This window comes from Primulina tabacum, chromosome 6, assembly GCF_025594145.1.
Source record: "Primulina tabacum isolate GXHZ01 chromosome 6, ASM2559414v2, whole genome shotgun sequence".
Classification (NCBI taxonomy): domain Eukaryota; kingdom Viridiplantae; phylum Streptophyta; class Magnoliopsida; order Lamiales; family Gesneriaceae; genus Primulina; species Primulina tabacum.
Window position 1 is genome coordinate 37,744,682 of NC_134555.1, and position 18,910 is coordinate 37,763,591.

General features: G+C 36.0%; 2 protein-coding genes across 3 annotated transcripts; both read left to right on the plus strand.

The window, feature by feature from the left end:
- The first annotated feature begins 364 nt into the window (after nucleotides 1-364).
- LOC142548183 (uncharacterized) lies at nucleotides 365-2,513 on the plus strand. The gene is made up of 2 exons (XM_075656506.1): nucleotides 365-465; nucleotides 891-2,513. Exons 1-2 carry the CDS (start codon nucleotides 369-371, stop codon nucleotides 2,330-2,332), a joined length of 1,539 nt encoding a protein of 512 aa, XP_075512621.1. The 5' UTR covers nucleotides 365-368; the 3' UTR covers nucleotides 2,333-2,513.
- A 4,609-nt stretch (nucleotides 2,514-7,122) lies between these two features.
- Nucleotides 7,123-10,787, plus strand: LOC142549357 (SNAP25 homologous protein SNAP33-like). Of its 2 annotated transcripts, none has more exons than XM_075658272.1 (6): nucleotides 7,123-7,330; nucleotides 8,101-8,735; nucleotides 9,729-9,822; nucleotides 9,980-10,110; nucleotides 10,227-10,324; nucleotides 10,507-10,787. In XM_075658272.1, the coding sequence occupies exons 2-6, from the start codon at nucleotides 8,241-8,243 to the stop codon at nucleotides 10,604-10,606; spliced, it is 918 nt and encodes a 305-aa protein (XP_075514387.1). In that variant the 5' UTR covers nucleotides 7,123-7,330; nucleotides 8,101-8,240; the 3' UTR covers nucleotides 10,607-10,787. The 2 variants fall into 2 exon arrangements, with proteins under 2 accessions (XP_075514387.1, XP_075514388.1); XM_075658273.1 differs by having other exon boundaries at nucleotides 8,141-8,735.
- The last annotated feature ends 8,123 nt before the right edge of the window (nucleotides 10,788-18,910 follow it).

The window sequence follows — 18,910 nt, forward strand, 5'->3', positions numbered from 1 at the left end:
GTTAAAATTTTTTTTAACAAAAAAATCTGACCCTCAAGTTGCCTCTTGATTAATATAGTAGAGCCCCTAATCCCCTCTTTCATTTGGCAATGTAGGCTTCTCCAATAGCAAGAGACAAAGGAAAGAATCGTTTTTATCAGTTAAAATTTTTTTTAAAAAAAATTGTTTCATAAACTATTCTTGAAATATTGAATAATCTTTTCTTTTCTTTTCTTTTCTTTTCTTTTTTTTTTTTCTGGAGCCGTTGGATTGCTCCACCACTAGGAAAAATACGAGCAGTCAGATTGGGTTGCCGTAGGATTCTCAGTTGGACTACACGTGCTGCTATCTGTATTTGCTTTAATTTACCTCTTTTTATCTTTGCTTTCATGCATGGATTTCTCCTCCCACAGAAACCCATTTCAAATCACTATACATACATATACATATATGCATTAAAATATATTTCCGTCATAAGTAACAAAGGTAAACTGACTCTTCAAAATCGATAATTTCTTCAACTTTCAACTACCCTATAGCTACTGCTCCTTCTGAAACTAGTAAAAGTAGCTTAAACATAGAGAGAAACAAAGAGGGAGGTCTTTTTAAGTTGCTAACTAGCTTGCCTTTCTTTTCGTTTCTCTGGTTTTTAATTTTCGTTTACACATTTCTTGTTTATGGGATCTTGTTCTACTCCAGAGGCAGAGAGTTGAGAGAATATCAAATATTTGATTTTGTTTTTCTTCACCAGTTTTAGATTCAAGAAACCTGTGATCCAACTTCAAGCTTGAGTTTATAATATTCTTGTTCCTTGATTTTGGGCTGTTTCATTAGCGTTTGATCAATAAGCCAGAAGTTGAATTTTTTTTTTAATCTGTGTTTCCTGAATTTCTTTAAAAATCCCGATTCAGTTATGGAGGGAGATCAAGAATGGAAGCATATCTGCAAATTCTGCAGCAAGAGCTTCCCCTGTGGGAGATCTTTGGGTGGCCACGTGGGGTCTCATTTGATCCATATCTCATCTGGTCGAGATCGTAAGTTTCAAGAAAACGGACCTCCGCCTCTTACCGATGGCAAAAACAATGCTAGATTCGACAAACTTTCCGGGATCCCATGTGGTTATGGACTAAGGGAGAATCCAAAGAAGACCAGAAAATTCTCAAAGCCAAGTGAAGAAGATACTTTGCTTCAAGAAAAATTCTGTAAAGAATGTGGCAAAAGTTTCCAGTCCTGGAAGGCTTTGTTTGGCCATATGAAATCCCATTCTGTCAATAGAAAGATCGCCAATAGTTCAGAAGATGATTCTTGGGATAGCCAGTCTGACAGTGAATCAGCAGTTCCATTTTGCAAGAAAAAGAGGTCAAACAGAATGAAAAGGTACATATCTACTATAAATTCATCGTCTTTAGCCAATTTTTCGCCTTGTGTTTCTGAGATTGATCAACAAGAGCAAGAAGAGGTTGCTTTGAGTTTGATCATGCTTTCAAGGGATGCTGCTATCAATTGGGGTGACATGAATTCTTCTGATTCCTCTTATAATAGTTTGGATTTTTCGGAAGGTAAGAAATTTGGTAAGAATTCTGGCAAAGGGTCGTTTTGTAGTGAGTCTAAGTTCAATAAATCGAGAGATAAGCTCAAGAACACGAGAAAGAAGAAAAATCTTGATCAAGAATCTGAAGTTAACTCGCCGAGGAATATGATCCAGAAAAGTGGATTGGATCAGTTTGAAGGGGTGAAATTCAACAAGGCTAAGTCAAGCAAGAGAAAGTGCATTGATTCAAATGATTCTGAAGCGAGTGTGCCTGTTAAAACCTGCAAATCCCTATTTGTATACAGCCCTTTTGAGTCCCATGATTTTGAGAAAACCAGAAAATTCTTATGCACGATATGCCAAAAAGCCTTCCCTTCATATCAAGCTCTTGGGGGTCACAGAGCTAGCCACAAAAAGTTCAAAGGCTTCTGTGCTCCAAGAAGCGAAAACGACAGCCACGAAACCGAAAATTCACCCATTCAAAGTACTAAAAGCATGGCAAAAATTAGTGCTTTTGCCACCAAAACTGCATCAGAAGTTGAATTCTTGAAAATTAAGGAGCATGAGTGCCCAATTTGCTTCAAGGTTTTCCCGTCAGGGCAGGCTTTAGGTGGGCACAAGAGATCACATTTGATAGCAGATCAGCCCAAAAGTACTACTCGTCCGTCTGTTGTGATTCAAATGCCGGCCTCAAACACTCCGGACTTTCTTGATCTCAACTTGCCTGCTCCGGTTGATCACGAAGAATGGTGGATTGGCATAAGCAACGATAGCGAAAGTGGAAACGAGCATAGACCGTTGCCTGGCTTTCTCTCGAGCTGAGCATGATCTTGCTAGCCATTTTACCAATGTACAGATTCATTGATTCTTTACAGAATGTCTGAAGTTCTCTAAGCACTAGCAATACTAATAGGCCTATTAGCTCTGAGCTTACATTTTCTTTCTTCATTTTTCTTCCTGATTTCTTTGGTCATTTCTGGATTATATAACATTTGATCTTTAATATATTTAAATTGTTAGTATGTCTGGAGCCTAAATCTCTAGTTTACTATTTGATTTAATCAAATGTTAATAATAATTTTTTCTGTATCTTTTAACATGGCATGCATTGCATCACTGCAACCTAAAATTCTTGTGCTGTGATTATTTTTGACTTGGCAATGAAGGGAAACTATGAGGTATTGAAAATTGGCATGTGGAAGCAATTTATAATGTACACGAAGTCGTTTTATATCTTATTTTTTGCAGTGGTATTCCAAATGTTTTGATAAGATAACATGTGTATTAAATATTTTTTTTTAATATGTTTCAATTTCTATATATATATATAATTAAAATATGGCTTTAATTATGGCTACCCTTCTCCTTTCCCTTTCATGCTTAATTAATTATTATTGTTTATTTATATGTCAATTATATACATTATTGTAAGTTAATGTGTGCTCCATTGACTGTTCCTGCACTAATGTTTACTTTTATATTACCACTTGAAATACAGATTTGGCCTCTGTGAAGTCTATTTTATAATTAAAAAAACTGCAAGTAAGCTTTTTAACAGAGTCTCAAGTTGTGACATAAAGAATTTTATGTATATTCTATGAAATGCAATTTCATGTTTCGAGACGACGAGCCTACACTTTACGAGCGAGCTTCTACGAGACAATATTTGATGTTAATTGCTTCGTATTCGTCTTATTTTACGGAAATCGTGAATCAAAATTACTAGTTATATTTCTCCATAAATCTTTTCAAAAAAATTTCTAAACTCAAGAGGTGGCTCGTACACTAAATCCGTCTCAATTTTACAAAAATATTAAACCAAATTACTCAGAAAAAAATTGAATGTACACTATAAGTGTTATTACCCCTTCTTTGTCTTTGTCTTTGTTTTGTTTTGACTTGTAAAACATCCCTAATAATGGGGCTGATAAGTTAGGCCAACTGAATGCGCAGCCGAGAAAGCTTAAAATGCAATAAATTGGTCTCATTAAACAACTTTGAACATTAAAACCTCAACTATCGCATATATGATCTGTTCTAAGTAGGTTTTTATTCTATATTCGCGGAATTTATAACTATTTTGCTATGTTATTATTGAAAACTTATAGTTCATCTATCACCGATACATATTATTAGATTGACAGTAAATCTGAGTGTTACGAATAATAAGACATGATTCGAGATCTTAGTTAAAGGTGACCAAGGTTTCATGGTGAACAGGACCTGGCCTTGAACTAGACCGTGGTCGATGATCAGGTTAACGAGGTCGACCGTTCGGAACTCACGCAATGGGTCAGTTAAGAATTAGGCTTTTCCGAACCCTAGAACTAACGATTTAGCATGTCAGTTCTAAACCACATATTGAACAATTGGTTTAGTTTTTTTTTTTATTTTTTTGTCATTTTTGTTCTTGGTATCATATTAGGAATTAAAGGGATACGTGCCCAATTTAATTTTCAGATTTTTTGATCTTTTAAATTTGTACAATTAAATTTTGCTTAATTAACAATAATATATTTTCTAAATTTAAGTTTCGATAAAGATTTTAGTTTTAAAAATTAGTTAAGTTTTTTACTCATTATGTTTAAAATTAAACCAGAAGTATGAACTACATGACATGTTTTCTCATTTGCTATCTAGTTTCTACTCAAGAACTCCCATGAGTATTGTGAGACGTGTCACGCCCCGGGACAGAGGTTGGTTGACATCGACGTTACTCTCAAATTTACATTTGAAAACAATAAGCCTCATAAGTACAAAATTCAGAAACCAGTCTTTTATTCATAATATTCATTGTCTGATACAACTCAAAGAGCAAATGTTTTGCAGCGAAAATATAAAACCATACATAACAGTATCTTAACAGATGCAGCAGAAATAACATAAACTAAAATCAGAACTGAGAAATGACAATCTTCTTCACCAGCCCCAAAAGTGAATCTGCTCTTCTTCTTCTAATATTTCTTCCTCGTTCTTATTTGAGATGGGTTTGGTATAAGCGGGGGCGGGAATAACTCCCAGTTTTCAAAACCATTTTTAAACAGAAACAGTAATCCGAATGATATACAGAAATTCTTATTTTCAGAACAGAAATCAGTATTCAGAAATCAATAAACAGAAATCAGTATTCGGTAATCAGTAATCAGAAATTATCAAGTAAGCACTGAGCATGTTTGTGAATTTCATGGCTAAACTGATATCAGTCCCCTATATGTTCTCTCCTCTAAGGGGTGAGGCCAGTAATCAGTAATGTTCAGAATATATATTCCTACCATTAGTTCACTAAGTTTCAGTACTTCAAAAATCAGATATCAGAAATCGAACATACAGAAACTTCGCTTTAAAACATAAATCGTCAAACTGGATTCAAGATATTTATACATAAGCCCACTTACAGTAATTTGCTGGAGAGTTTCGGTTGAAGTCTGAAAATATGCTTGCTCTCGCTACTGGTTTCTACTGCTCGAAAATAAGCACTCTCTTATCTCGAAAATTCAAGTGATAACTCAAAATTTGTGTAACACCAATTCAGAGGTTTGAGGGTGTTATTTATAGACAAAATTCTGACTGTTAGCCTCCCAATTAATGGCTATAATATGCCATTAACAACATTTATTCCGTGTTAAATGCTTCAGTTACAAGTCATATGCTGAATTAGTAACTGTCTGCTGGAATTCTGTCTGCTGCTGGATTCTATCTGCTGGAAAAAAAATATCAGCTTCTGAAATATTAGCTGATGCTGAAATTGTTAGCTTCTGCTGGAATTTTTCTTTGCTACTGAATATTGCTAGCTGCTGAAAAATGTTAGCTGCTGCTGGAAATTCAGGTTCTCACAAGACGGATCTCCAACCCGATCTGATTCATGAAAAAATATAATTTTTTATGGTAGACGAAAACCCAGAGGGAAGCTCTCCTTTCCGCCGCAGAGTTGTCAAAAAGGCTGATATGCTAATTTAGCGGATTGAGAAAACTCCAACACAAGCCAACCCAATATGGGTTGTGGGTCAACCAATCAAAAATTGCCAAAAATATTTTTTTTAAAAAAAATATCCATAAATTATTATAAATAATGTAAATATTTCAAAAGTTATTAATCGATAACACAAAATCATTATATATAATATAAAATTCCAAAAACTATCATACATAAATCATTTTAAAACATATTAATCATACATAAATCATTGAAACAATATGGTAAAAATAAAAATACATGTCCCAACCAGCTATCCAAATGAGTTGACTTGTTTTTGTTTTTGGGCGCCTTCAAGTTGGTCACTAAATGGGTAACATAACTCGCCTGTTTTTCAGGGTTGGACCGACGAACTTGATCTCTTTTGATGATTCTATAAGTAATTTGACGCACAAGAATTTCTATGAGATCACACATTTCAATACTATTGTCATCCACACAAATCTTAACTTTTTTTTATTGTATACTTGATATAATTTATTCGGCTCTCCCTTGCATAGAGTTTATATTTTTATTTTTATTTTTTTTGTGGGGTTGGGGATGATTAAAAATGCATTAGTGGATTAATTCAATGTTACCATTGGAAAAGGTCCAACTTGCTTCTTTCTAATCTTAATTCTATTGTCCACTTCTATGTACGTGTTAAATATTATCATGCACACAACACAGGTCTTTTGACAACAATTTATTTAACTAATTCTTAAATAAATTAATAACCACATTTTTTGGTTGTTGCAATTTGTAATTATTATTTAGGTGATATGTGAATTTTTGAAATTTTATAATTAATAATTTAAATATTTGTGCAATTTGTTTTGTAAAATAAGGATAACATCATAATTTTAAAATCAATTTGTTTAGAGATACTACACAAAGTACTTCATTGCCAAAGTTACACATGTAGTGGATGTGAATAAAGTTAATATCTATTAGTGCACCGACGCACGCGTTACGTGCTTGTATAATATTTTTTATAATTTATTTGATTTATATTTAAATGATGATCAAAATATAATTATAAGAAATAGTGAGGGACTACACTGTAATTCTGATATATAAATTAAAAAATAAATTGAAAAATAAAATAATAAAAAATTACCTTAGTGAGAATTGAACATATAACCTAAACCCAAAAAAATAATGACTCTATCTGCTGAACTAGATATAAATTGCATTAAAAATTTAACATTTTATTAATATATATATTCATTAAAACAGACCATGACACCAAAGTTAGTTACTCTAAGTATCTCAAACTTAATAAAATAGTATAGAAGTATAGATGTAAAAAATATTAATTTGAAATTAATGATTTAGATAATCAAAATAATCATAATTTTGTAAACAAAAAAAATATTTTCTTACTAGTTTTATATCTATGTTATAGTATATTATTTATCACGATGTCATTGTGTACACACAAAATAAATCATATCAATTTTAAATTAAATAACCCAAAATTTTATTACAAGATGTTATAAATTTAGAAAATAACAATAAATTATCGTATTAAAATAAATATTCTAATTAATTATCAAAATTCACATATAAATAATCATTTATGATTTTTTTTAAAATTACTTGATGTAAGAAAATATTATATATTAAAAAGTAAATTCATATCCATGTAACAGTTTCATGGCCAAGGGGGCTATGTTTGAATACTCGCAGTTTCCGACCAATTTCGAATCCTCTTGGCTCTTACCAAGTCTCTCAACGAAGATTTTTCATCATTCATTTATTCCAATTCCAAATTCATTTCTCTGCGTTATCGTCGTTGAATTTTTCAGAAAAAGACTTCCCTTTTGGAGCTCTCTTAATTCTTGATTGTCCCTTTAATATTTCAGGTATTACCGCCTATCTTTTCTTTATTAATCTGCAAGAATTTGAAATGAATTTGTGGATTTCCATGTGACCCAGTTCAAAAGTTTCCATCTTCAAGTTTCGTATGAAGTTTAATAGTTTGATTTGTTCGTGCCTTCTGGGTGTTTTGAACTTCCTGCTGAAGGAGAGATGTGATTTTACTGTTTTTATAGTTATGTTGGTTAAGCTGATTTGCTCGTTGTTGGTCAATCGTAAGTCCTCTCGTTATATATATATATATATTGGGTTTTTTCTTTTATTTTGACATTTGGTTGGTTTCCAACTGAAAGTTCGATTATATGACGTATTTTTAGTACTTCTGTATGATGAAATTCGGATTTATGAAATACTTATCAACGTTCTTTATAAATCGCCTGCTTGGTACAATGGGTCTTTGTCCGAAATTACCACTGCATAATAAGTTGCTGTAATCAGAAAGAGAGTTAATTGGTTAGTGAATTATGTAAATTGTAAATTTTTATCTTCTTGTCGAGGACGGGTGGAAGCTTTTACTTTCATTGTCTATGGAGAATTCGTTAGTTGGGGCCTTAGTATATGGACGGGAAGTCGTTCTTTTTGCTCAAAGGTGTTACCTCATTTTTGTGAATAATATGAACTAGATTTTATTTTACCTCATCAGTCCAAGTGCTGATCAAATCTTTGTTTTTCTTTCTTTTGTTTGTTCAATAGTTCTATGCTGTTCTTTTTTGTGTGTTTGTGTTTATTATTTATGATTGTTTCTATGCTCTTGCAGATGCCCTGACTGTTGGGTACGTGTTATTTTTCGTTCCCAGGAACTTCACGATCACAGGACGTATTCTTTTTTGATAAGACTTTCAGATTCACTATCAAAACACGTCCTATTTTGATCCTAAATTCATTTGGTGGTATAAAATGTTTGGTCAGAAGAAATCCCCCTTGCATAGGTTCTCTAAGCACCACTCAGGCGACCCAAAAGTCCCTGATAATCCCATTTCTAATCCGTTTGATTCAGATGATGAAACTGACAGTAAGCAATCCCTTCAAGCGGCTAGACGAACCTCGTCAGACCCTTCTCCCATGACACCGAATTCAAGCTCGAACCCTTTTGATGATGACGAGATTAAAGAGACCTCATCATCTAAGCCTTTTCTTTCTTCGGCAGCTAGAAACAAGTACAACAATGATTTCCGGGATTCCGGTGGATTGGAGAACCAAAGTGTGCAGGAATTGGAAGATTATGCTGTATATAAGGCGGAGGAGACTACAACTACTGTCAATAGTTGTCTCAAAATTGCTGAAGATATGAAAGATGAAGCTACTAAAACATTGATCTCTTTGCATCAACAGGGAGAACAGATTACGAGAACTCACATGGTTGCTGCTGATATCGATCATGACCTTAGTAGGGTATGTTTAATTTTTGTATGGTTGGTATTCTTCTCATGCAGAAACACTCGCATATTAGAAGCCAAAGATATGTGGGCCAGTAACAGTATCTGCAGTAAGCATTGAATTAATTCACAAGTGTTTGAACATTCGACTCATTGAAAGGCATATAACAGGAAACATAATTCTAAGTTTGGCCTTGAGCTTTTCCTGGCTTAGTTTTAGAATTGTTACTGTTAAATTCATATGTGAATCCTAAACCATGGTGGAGGGAATGAAGAGGAAATATGGCAAGAGAAAATGCATTACTGACGACACTTGTGCATAATTTTGTATCCATCTGCTATTTTTAAGGAGAGGTATCAGAGGTGGAGTCAAGAATTCAGGCTAAAATAGGAACTCAAACTCTTTCATTCAACTTCAGTAGTGAAACCTCAGAACTAAATGAAACATTTTTCCTTGTTTGTCTATTTTTAAAGTAAAACTTTTTCTTCGTCTTTTCTTCGAGAATGATCCCCTCTTTCTCCTCATTAGTGTACTCTTCTATATTTGATTCAACTTAATCTTTCACTTGCTTGTCTAAACTCAGTGAGGAGTTATCTGTCTCTTGCATGCTTCACTAAGTTTGTATGCTCATATTTCTAATGGATTTCACATGTATGCATTTGTTTCACCCCCCTTTATTGCTAAAAGTGGGCTTTTTGAATATATATATACTCAACAACTCTAAGTTACCATCACTTCCATTCTTTATCCTTGTCACAGAACATTCTAAAAACTAGTCTTCGTTAATCTCGTCTAAGTTCTAGGAAGACATGAAGATGATCTAGGCGTTGTGAAACTACTATAATTAATGGTGATTTTGGATTTACCCTCTAAAATGTACATGCCTTGTCTCTGGATCGATGATAATTCATCATTCCTATATATGTTAAATGTTTCAGCTAATTATGCCCGTTATGTCTCTGCTACTTGCAATAATTGTTCCTAAAACCATGTGCCTATACATCACAGGGTGAAAAGCTCATGGGAAGTCTTGGGGGCATGTTCTCCGAGACATGGAAGCCCAAGAAAACTCGCCCAATAGCAGGCCCTGTGATCGTTCGAGGTATGTGACCATGTTTTTTTTGTATTTATCACATATATCATTCGTCGAACATTCCAACATGACCGATCTTTAGGCTTATATTCCTAGACCAGTGGGAAGGTTTTATTTTTATAGTTTTCTTTGCAATTTCTTGATTATAAGGCTTGTTATTCTGTAGATGATCCGGTGCAAATAAATGGCAATCACTTGGAGCAAAGAGAAAAATTGGGGCTGACTCATACTTCCAAGGAAATATCTCATAGCCGTACACCACCGAACGAACCCACAAATACGTTGCAGAAAGTTGAGGTATGCTTTCTCATGTGTAATATTTAGGTTTAAGAAATGAAGTGTTGATGTGATAAAGTACGCCTTTTACTTTTTTTGACGCCCAACTGATTATAATTACATGTTTTTTTTACCAGTTTGAGAAAGCCAAACAAGATGATTCGCTCACAGATTTAAGTAACATACTGGGGGAGCTAAAGCATATGGCTATAGACATGGGATCTGAAATTGAAAGGCTAGTTTTATTCAACCTTTCTCTCGAATTTATCTGTTCTTTGTTCCGGAAAGTGTGAATCTTGGTGTTTGTGTGGCAGCCTGTGTGATAAAGCAGTCTATCACGACTATCGAACTATGATCAAATAAATTTATCCATTGGAGATACAGATTAATTATTCCCATACGGCTCTTTCACTGCAGGCAAACCAAAGCTATCGATAATGTTCAGGATGATGTGGAGGTGCTGAATACCCGGGTGAAAGGCGTTACTCAACGTGGCCGTCGTCTGCTTGGAAAGTAGAAGCCTGTAGCCATGGCTACAATTGTCCCATATCGTGTAACCTTCCGTCATGTTACCGTTGTCTCCATGTTTCACCGGTTTATAATAATTCGTAGCTTTGATATACAATCCATATTTCTATATGATTCGGACAAGGTTCGGGACACGATTTTGGACAAGATTTGAACTTGTTTTGACACTAAAGGAATATGTTTAATTAATATTATAGTAAGTCCGTTGTGAGACGGTCTCACGAACTTTATTTGTGAGATGAGTTAATATTATCGATATTCACAATAAAAAGTAATACTTTTTCATGGATGACTCAAATAAGAGATCTGTCTCACAAAATACGACCTGTGAGACCGTCTCACACAATTTTTTATCTTAATATTAATCATTTGAACCATTGTGCTTCTTTAGTTTATATATAAGAATGTAAGTAGCAAATAAATAGGAATAATTATCCAAAATACACAAAAAAAGTTTTGTATTTAAGGTTTTAATGAAATAGTTTCTTTTTTTTTTCCACCAGAAAAGTAATACTATATACCTTGTTTCTTAATTTTTCGATGTAAAATTATCAAGAGTTGGTTTCGGGGTAATTTTTCCTTATAAATAAGTAGATTTATTTTTCTTTTTTCGTTTTCTTTGAAAATGCGAAATGGGTTAATTTGTTTAGATTTGTTGGCTTGACTTGTTTTTCTTAAGAAAACTTTGGTATTACTCATTCAATCTCACGACATACACTCTAAAGAAATCTCTGAAACAAACAAGGAATCGAAACATAATTTTTCACAAGTATCCATGTTCGAAAGTTAATTTATTCATTTTCAAGAAGAAAAAAAAAATGAAAGTTAATTTATCAGGTTATTATTTAGGGTTTGAGTTTACAACCCAAGAGAAATTCTTTGCTTTAGCGAATAGTGGTGAGTACGTAAAAGGTGACCTACATTTATTTGTAGTTGGATTTCCTTTTTAAATATATTATTTATGTTTTTCCATATAACTTTATCCAAGTCAATTAATTTTCATCCCAAATATATATTTATTCCATTTTTAATCAAAATTTATGACTCTAAGTGCTTCATCTTATTTATTTTTGCATGGCCTTAATTTGCTTACCTTTGATAAAAATCCACCTTTGTATTCATATTGAGAAATCATTGAACTTATTTTTATTAGTTGGCTTAATTCTTAACCACAGAGATGACTTCGGAGACAACAAAGCTAATTACCATTACAAGTGTTAATTTAGTTACAAGTGCCTGCAGTAAAATTTGAACAATATCATTGAAGTCTTGTATTTCTCGAAATTTGTAGCCCAAAAATGAGACGTGGATATGACTCGTGTGATATCGAATTTGCTACTGCGTTAGCAGCGTCAGCTCATGCCATACATACCGCGAATCGCAAGAAACCGGTTCCAGGTATGGAAGGAAGGCAAGTACTCGAAAAGATGAGCCCTTCATACCAGCAAAAACAGGTAAATTTTCTTCTATTTTTAGTCTGTTAGTTATTATCTTCTTTTACATGATTATCAAGGCATGAACTCCAAAGATAATTAAAAGATATCTTTAGAGATCATTTTTATCATTTTTCTACTATCGGCCATATCTCCGGCAGAGACAATATTACATGTTAAGATCTGGCGTCATTCTTTTACGGCCCAACTAGACAACCAGATTAAGCGGTGTAACGTAAGCAGCTTGACGTACGAGAACTTTCCAATAGGTCACTCATCTCAGTACTACTCTCGCTCATGCATGTTTAACCCAACATATAATTAATCAACCAACCCATTTTTACAAATTGTATATTCTGTAAATTATTATTCTTATTAAATATCTTCGCAAACATCAGGTCACGAGTCGTGGACCCACATTTATAATTACATTTTCATTCCAGAAAATACAGGGATTGTCACGCCCCGGGACGGGGGTTGGTTGACACCGGCGTTGCTCTCAAATTCACATTCGAAAACAACAAGCCTCAGAAGTACAGAATTCAGAAACCAGTCTTTTATTCATAATATTGAATATTCAATGTCTGGTACAACTCAATTAATAATGTTTTACAGCGGAAATGTAAAACCAGAAATACAATGTCGGAACAGATGCAGCGGAATTTAAAATATGAATCAGAACTGAGAACAACAATCTTCATCACCAGCCCCAAAATTGAATATGCTCTTCTTCTTCTTCTAACTTTTCTTCCTCGTTCTTATCTGAGATGGGTTTGGTGGGTGAGTGATATGATTTTCGCTCAGTAAGCAGGGACGGGAATAACTCCCAGGTTTCGAAATCGTTTACAACAGAAACAGTAATACAATAATATACAGAAAACTCGTATTTTCAGAACAGAAATCAGAATTCAGAATTTACAGGTTTCATAACAGAAATCAGAATTAGTAAGCACTGAGCACGTTAGTGAATTTCATGGCTAAACTGGTATCAGTCCCCTATATGTTCTCTCCTCTAAGGGGTGAGGCCAGAATCAGAATCAGAAATCAGAAATGTTCAGAATATATATTCCTACCATTAGTTCACTAGGGAGTTTCAGTGCTTCAAAATCATATATCAGAAATCAAACATACAGAAACTGAACTTTAAAACAGAATTATCAAACGGATTTCAAGATATTTATATATAAGCCTACTTACTGTAATTTGCTAGAATTTCGGTTGAAGTCTACTGGAATTCTGGTTGCTATTCCTACTGGATTCTACTGTTCGAAAATAAGTACTCCTTTAGCTCGAAAATTCAAGTGATAGTCTCAAGATTTGTGTAACCCAATTCAGAGGTTTGAGAGTGTTATTTATAGGCCAAATTCTGACTGTTAGCTTCCCAATTAATGACTATATTCTGTCATTAACAGCCTTTATTCCATGTTAATGCTTCAGTTACAAGTCTAAGCTGAATCAGTAACTGTCTGCTGTTTTCTCGCTCTTCTGCTGCTGGATTCTGTCTGCTGGAAAATACATGTCTGCTGGAAAAATACCAGCTTCTGAAATATGAGTTGCTGCTGGAATTAAAGGTTCTCACATCCCTCCCTCCTTATGAGAAGTTTCGTCCTCGAAACTTGGTTGAACATGCTCCTCAAAGAGATAAGAGTATTGATCTCGCATCTTTTCTTCCAACTCCCAAGTAGCTTCTCTTTCGGTGTGGTTGGACCATTGTACTTTGACATATGGAATAGTTCGTCTCCTCAGTACTTGGTCTTTGTTATCCACAATTCGAATTGGAATCTCTTCATATTTTAGCCCTTCATTTAAATTTTCCTCAACCAACAGTGGTCCAGCTTCAAGAATATGACTAGGATCGGAAATATATCTTCTAAGTTGTGAGACGTGGAAAACATTATGGATTCTTGACATATCAGGTGGAAGTGTTAATCTGTAAGCAAGTGTTCCCACTTTATCAAGAATCTCAAATGGTCCGACGTATCTGAGATTCAGTTTCCCAGCCTTATTGAATCGGATTACACCCTTCATGGGTGACACTTTCACATATGCCTTCTCTCCAACTTCGAATTCCACAGGTCTTCTTTTCAGGTCAGCCCATCTTTTCTGTCGATCTTGTGCAGCTTTTAATCTATCTTTGATCAAAGTGACTTTATCCACTGTTTGTTGGATCATTTCGGGTCCAACAATGACTTTTCCCCCTACCTCATCCCAATACAGTGGTGATCGACACTTTCATCCATACAGAGCTTCGTATGGTGCCATTCCAATACTACTGTGGTACTATTATTGTACGCGAATTCGATTAAGGGCAGATGTTCGCTCCAATTACCACTGAAGTCTAGAGCACATGCTCTCAGCATATCTTATAGAGTCTGAATTGTCCTCTCTGTTTGGCCATCGGTCTGAGGGTGATATGCCGTACTAAGAGTAACCTTAGTCCCCATAGCTTGTTGTAAGCTCTTCCAAAAGCGGGATGTAAACCTCGGATCTCTATCTGATAGTATGCTAGCTGGAACTCCATGCAATCGTACGATCTCATTCATGTACAATGTGGCTAGCTTGTCCAAATTATAGTTCATGCGGACAGGTAAGAAATGTGCAGATTTTGTGAGTCTATCTACGATTACCCAGATGCCGTCATGACTTTGTCTAGACTTTGGTAACCCGACAACAAAGTCCATGGAGATATGTTCCCATTTCCATTCTGGAATTTCTAGAGGTTGCAGAAGTCCTCCAGGTTTTTGGTGCTCTGCCTTGACTTGCTGGCACACGTGACACTTAGAAACATACATTGCTACGTCTTTCTTCATTCCACTCCACCAAAAAATTTTCTTCAAATCTCTATACATCTTGGTACTGTCAGGATGAACTGAAAATTTTGACTTATGTGCTTCAAACATTACTTCTTGTCGAAGGTTATCGATGTCTGGTACACACAATCGTCCTTTCATCCACAAGATTCCTTTGTTATCGATCTCAAAATCTGGTGATTTCCCTTCTTTAACTTGCTCTTTTAGTTTCACCAAAGCGGAATATCTATCTTGACTTATCTTGATTGTCTCTCGAAGACATGGTTGTGCTGAAAGTGATGTCAGGATTACTTTGTTCATATCCTTCCGACTCAAAGCATCGGCTACCTTGTTTGCTTTTTCTGGGTGGTAGCTTATCGTCAAGTCGTAGTCTTTCAAGAGTTCAATCCATCGTCTCTGCCTCATGTTTAACTCTTTCTGAGTGAACAAGTACTTGAGGCTTTGGTGATCAGTGAAAATCTCACACTTAGCATCATATAAATAGTGTCTCCAAATCTTTAGTGCGAACACTACTGCAGTTAATTTGAGGTCATGCATTGGGTAATTCTGTTCATACGGCTTCAACTGTCTTGACGCGTATGCAATCACCCTTCCCTCTTGCATAAGTACACATCCTAAACCTCCTTTAGATGCATCACTGTAGATGGTGAAGTCTTTGCCTTCAGTTGGCAATACCAACACTGGTGTGGATGTAAGCTTCTTCTTCAAAGTCTCGAAGCTTTTCTCACAATCTTCACTCCATTGAAATTTAGAGTTCTTCTGTGTGAGTTTGGTGAGAGGTATTGCTATTGAAGAGAATCCTTCAACAAATTTTCGATAATAGCCTGCTAATCCCAATAAACTTCTAATTTCTGTCACAGTCTTTGGTCTAGGCCAATCTGAGATTGCTTCGACTTTCTTAGGGTCCACAGATACTCCTGCTGCTGATATGTGTCCCAAGAATGTGACGCTCTCTAGCCAGAATTCGTATTTCTTCAACTTGGCGTATAGTTCCTTTTCTCTCAGCTTCTGGAGGGTGAGACGAAGATGTTCTTTGTGGTCTTCCTCACTTGACGAATATACCAGAATATCGTCGATGAATACCACAACATACTTGTCAAGAAATGGCTTGAACACCCTGTTCATGAGATCCATGAATACTGCTGGAGCGTTGGTTAATCCGAATGGCATTACCATGAACTCATAGTGTCCATATCTTGTTCTGAAGGCTGTCTTCGGAATATCATCTGTCTTGACCTTCAATTGGTGGTAGCCTGACCTTAAGTCGAGCTTGGAAAAGACTGAAGCTCCTTTGAGTTGGTCAAATAGATCATCTATCCTTGGAAGCGGATACTTGTTTTTTATTGTAATCTTAGACAGATCTCTGTAATCAATACACATCCTCATGATTTCGTCCTTCTTCTTTACAAATAGGACAGGAGCTCCCCACGGAGATGCGCTTGGTCGGATTTTTTTCTTATCCAACAATTCTTGAAGTTGCTCTTTGAGTTCTTTCAATTCTGCCGGAGCCATTCGATATGGTGCTTTTGAGATTAATGCAGCATTGGGCACTAAATTAATCTCAAATTCCACCTCGCGGTCGGAAAGTTCGCCAGGGAGTTCTTCAGGAAAGACATCCGGGAATTCTTGTACTACCGGAATCTCTTCTAGTGTAAGTGTGGTTTCTTTCTTTACCTCGCTTAACATAGCTAGGTAAACTTCTTCTCCACTTTTCACGGCTTTCCAAGTTTGAGAAGCAGAAAGAAGAGTCTTTCGTTCTTTGGTCTTTCCATGAAATAAAAGTTTCTGTTGGTGTGGACCTTGGATGGTTACCGTCTTTCCATGACAGTCTACTAAAGCATGATTCTTGGCTAATCAATCCATTCCAATAATTACGTCGAATTCCACCATGTTTAGTTGAATCAGGTTTGCCTTGAAATTTTGATCTACTATGAGAACACCAATATTCCGATATAGAGTGCGAGTTTCTAAAATTCGATTAGCAGGAGTTGCTACTCTATATGGTTCTTCTAAGTTATCAGGCTTAGCTCCTAACTTCTTGGAAAATCTCTTAGACATGAATGAATGCGTAGCACCACAATCAAATAACACATAAGCAGGTATATTATTGATTAAAATGGTACCAGCTACGAAATCATTCGAGTTGTCAGCCTCCTCTTGGGTGATAGCATAAACTCGAGCATTTGGCTTGTTCTCCTTAGGCTTGTTTGGAGTTGTTCCTCCTGTTGGTCCGTTCCTTGGATCTGGAAGAGGACATTGAGCAATGCGATGGTCCATCTTTCCACAACGGAAACAAGCTCCAGAATTCCTACGACATTCACCAGTGTGTGTGAATCCGCAAGTTTGACACTTGACTCCTTCTTTGTTTGATTGAGAAGAAGTGGTTCCTTTGGATGGAGCACTGGTAAATTGGTTGCTAGAAAATATAGGCCTCTTGAATTGCTGGCCCGATCGGTACTGGCTTGGCTGAGGACGTTTGAGTTTGTTCTCGCCTTCACGCCTCTTGATGTCATTCTCAGCCCTGATGGCGGCTCCCATCAATTCATCAAAACTATTGGGCTCGATAACGGCAAGGGCAGATTGAATACGGCTTTTCAACCCCTTCTTGAAGCGATGCATCTTCAAGGCTTCGTCTCCCATGATGGTTGGGGAGTAAGTTCCCAACGAGTGGAACTTGGATGAATACTCCACCACTGTCATGTTTGGTTCTTGAACCAAGCTTTCAAATTCTGACAGCTTCTGCACTCGAACTGCTGTTGGAAAGTACTGCCTCATGAATGCCTCTCGGAACCTTTGCCAAGTGATAGGTTCCGCCTCTAACATAGCTGGTGAGACTCCTTCCCACCATTTGGCAGCTTTATCCACAAGAAAATGTGTAATCACATCTACTCTGATCCCTTGTGGAACCTCAAGTAATCAAAGATGATTCTCCACCTCTTTCATCCAATTCTGTCCGACCTCGGGATCTGAACTTCCATCAAAGTTTGGGACTCTTGCTCTTCGGAGAGACTCATAGTGCTGTTTCGTCCCATTTTGAGCTGGAGGTGGTGGTGGTGGCTGATTAGCATTAGGGTTCACCAACCCTTGTAGCGTGGTTGCCACAATCGTGGCTATAGCCATCAAATCTACTTGACTGAGGCCAACTACTGGTGGTTGCTGTTGGGGTTGTTGTGCATCTTCGTCATTACGGTTGTTGTTGCGGTTGCCGTAACGAGGATTGCGATTGTTTCTAACTGGTCGACCGTCCATTTCCTACAATTATGAAAGTTCTAAGGTTGATGGCAGAATAGAGACTAAACAAAGGAATCACAATGATCGAGTAATTGCTCCAAAATTAAATATGAAACCAATGGATAGAAATAAATTTTTATTGATTCCTCAAGAAAGTGCAATTACAACGAAACATCGAAAATGAGAACATAAATGCAAATGGAACACGTGGTATTACAAAGGACTACTACTGAATGTCTAATCTATCACTTCTCCTAATCCCAAATCCATAGGATCCTCTTCAACTTCTTCTTCGGGATCCTCCTCGGGTTCTTCTTCATGATTGGCTAGTACTGCTTCCAGATGTTCAATATGACCATGTGTCCTGCAGCTCTTGAATCTGAGCGTCAGTCTGTTCTCTATACTGATTATGCTGGATTACGAGTTGGTGATTTTGATCCTTAAGTATTTGGATCTTCTCAACTAATGTATCACGTAACTCGATGAACTCAGCAACAGTCTCTTAAGAGGTCTCAAACTCTTCTTGAGTCTTCTTATTCCTCTCTTCTGCTTCATGCAGATAATGAGCATATCGTTGAACATCACACCTCAAGTGTTCTGCTCGACGCTCTAACTCGTCTTTGTCCTGCTTTAGGCAGTAGTTATGCTCCTTAAGTTTCTCTAGCTTCTTCTCTAAGCTCTTAATGTAGCTACTCTGGTCAGCCATATCCTACATCCAAATCATGAAAGTGAAGGTTCAGAAACGATATCAAGAATAAAAGTCGAACTATAGACAATTACTGGAATGAACAGAATCAGTATGCCTATAACATTTAATAG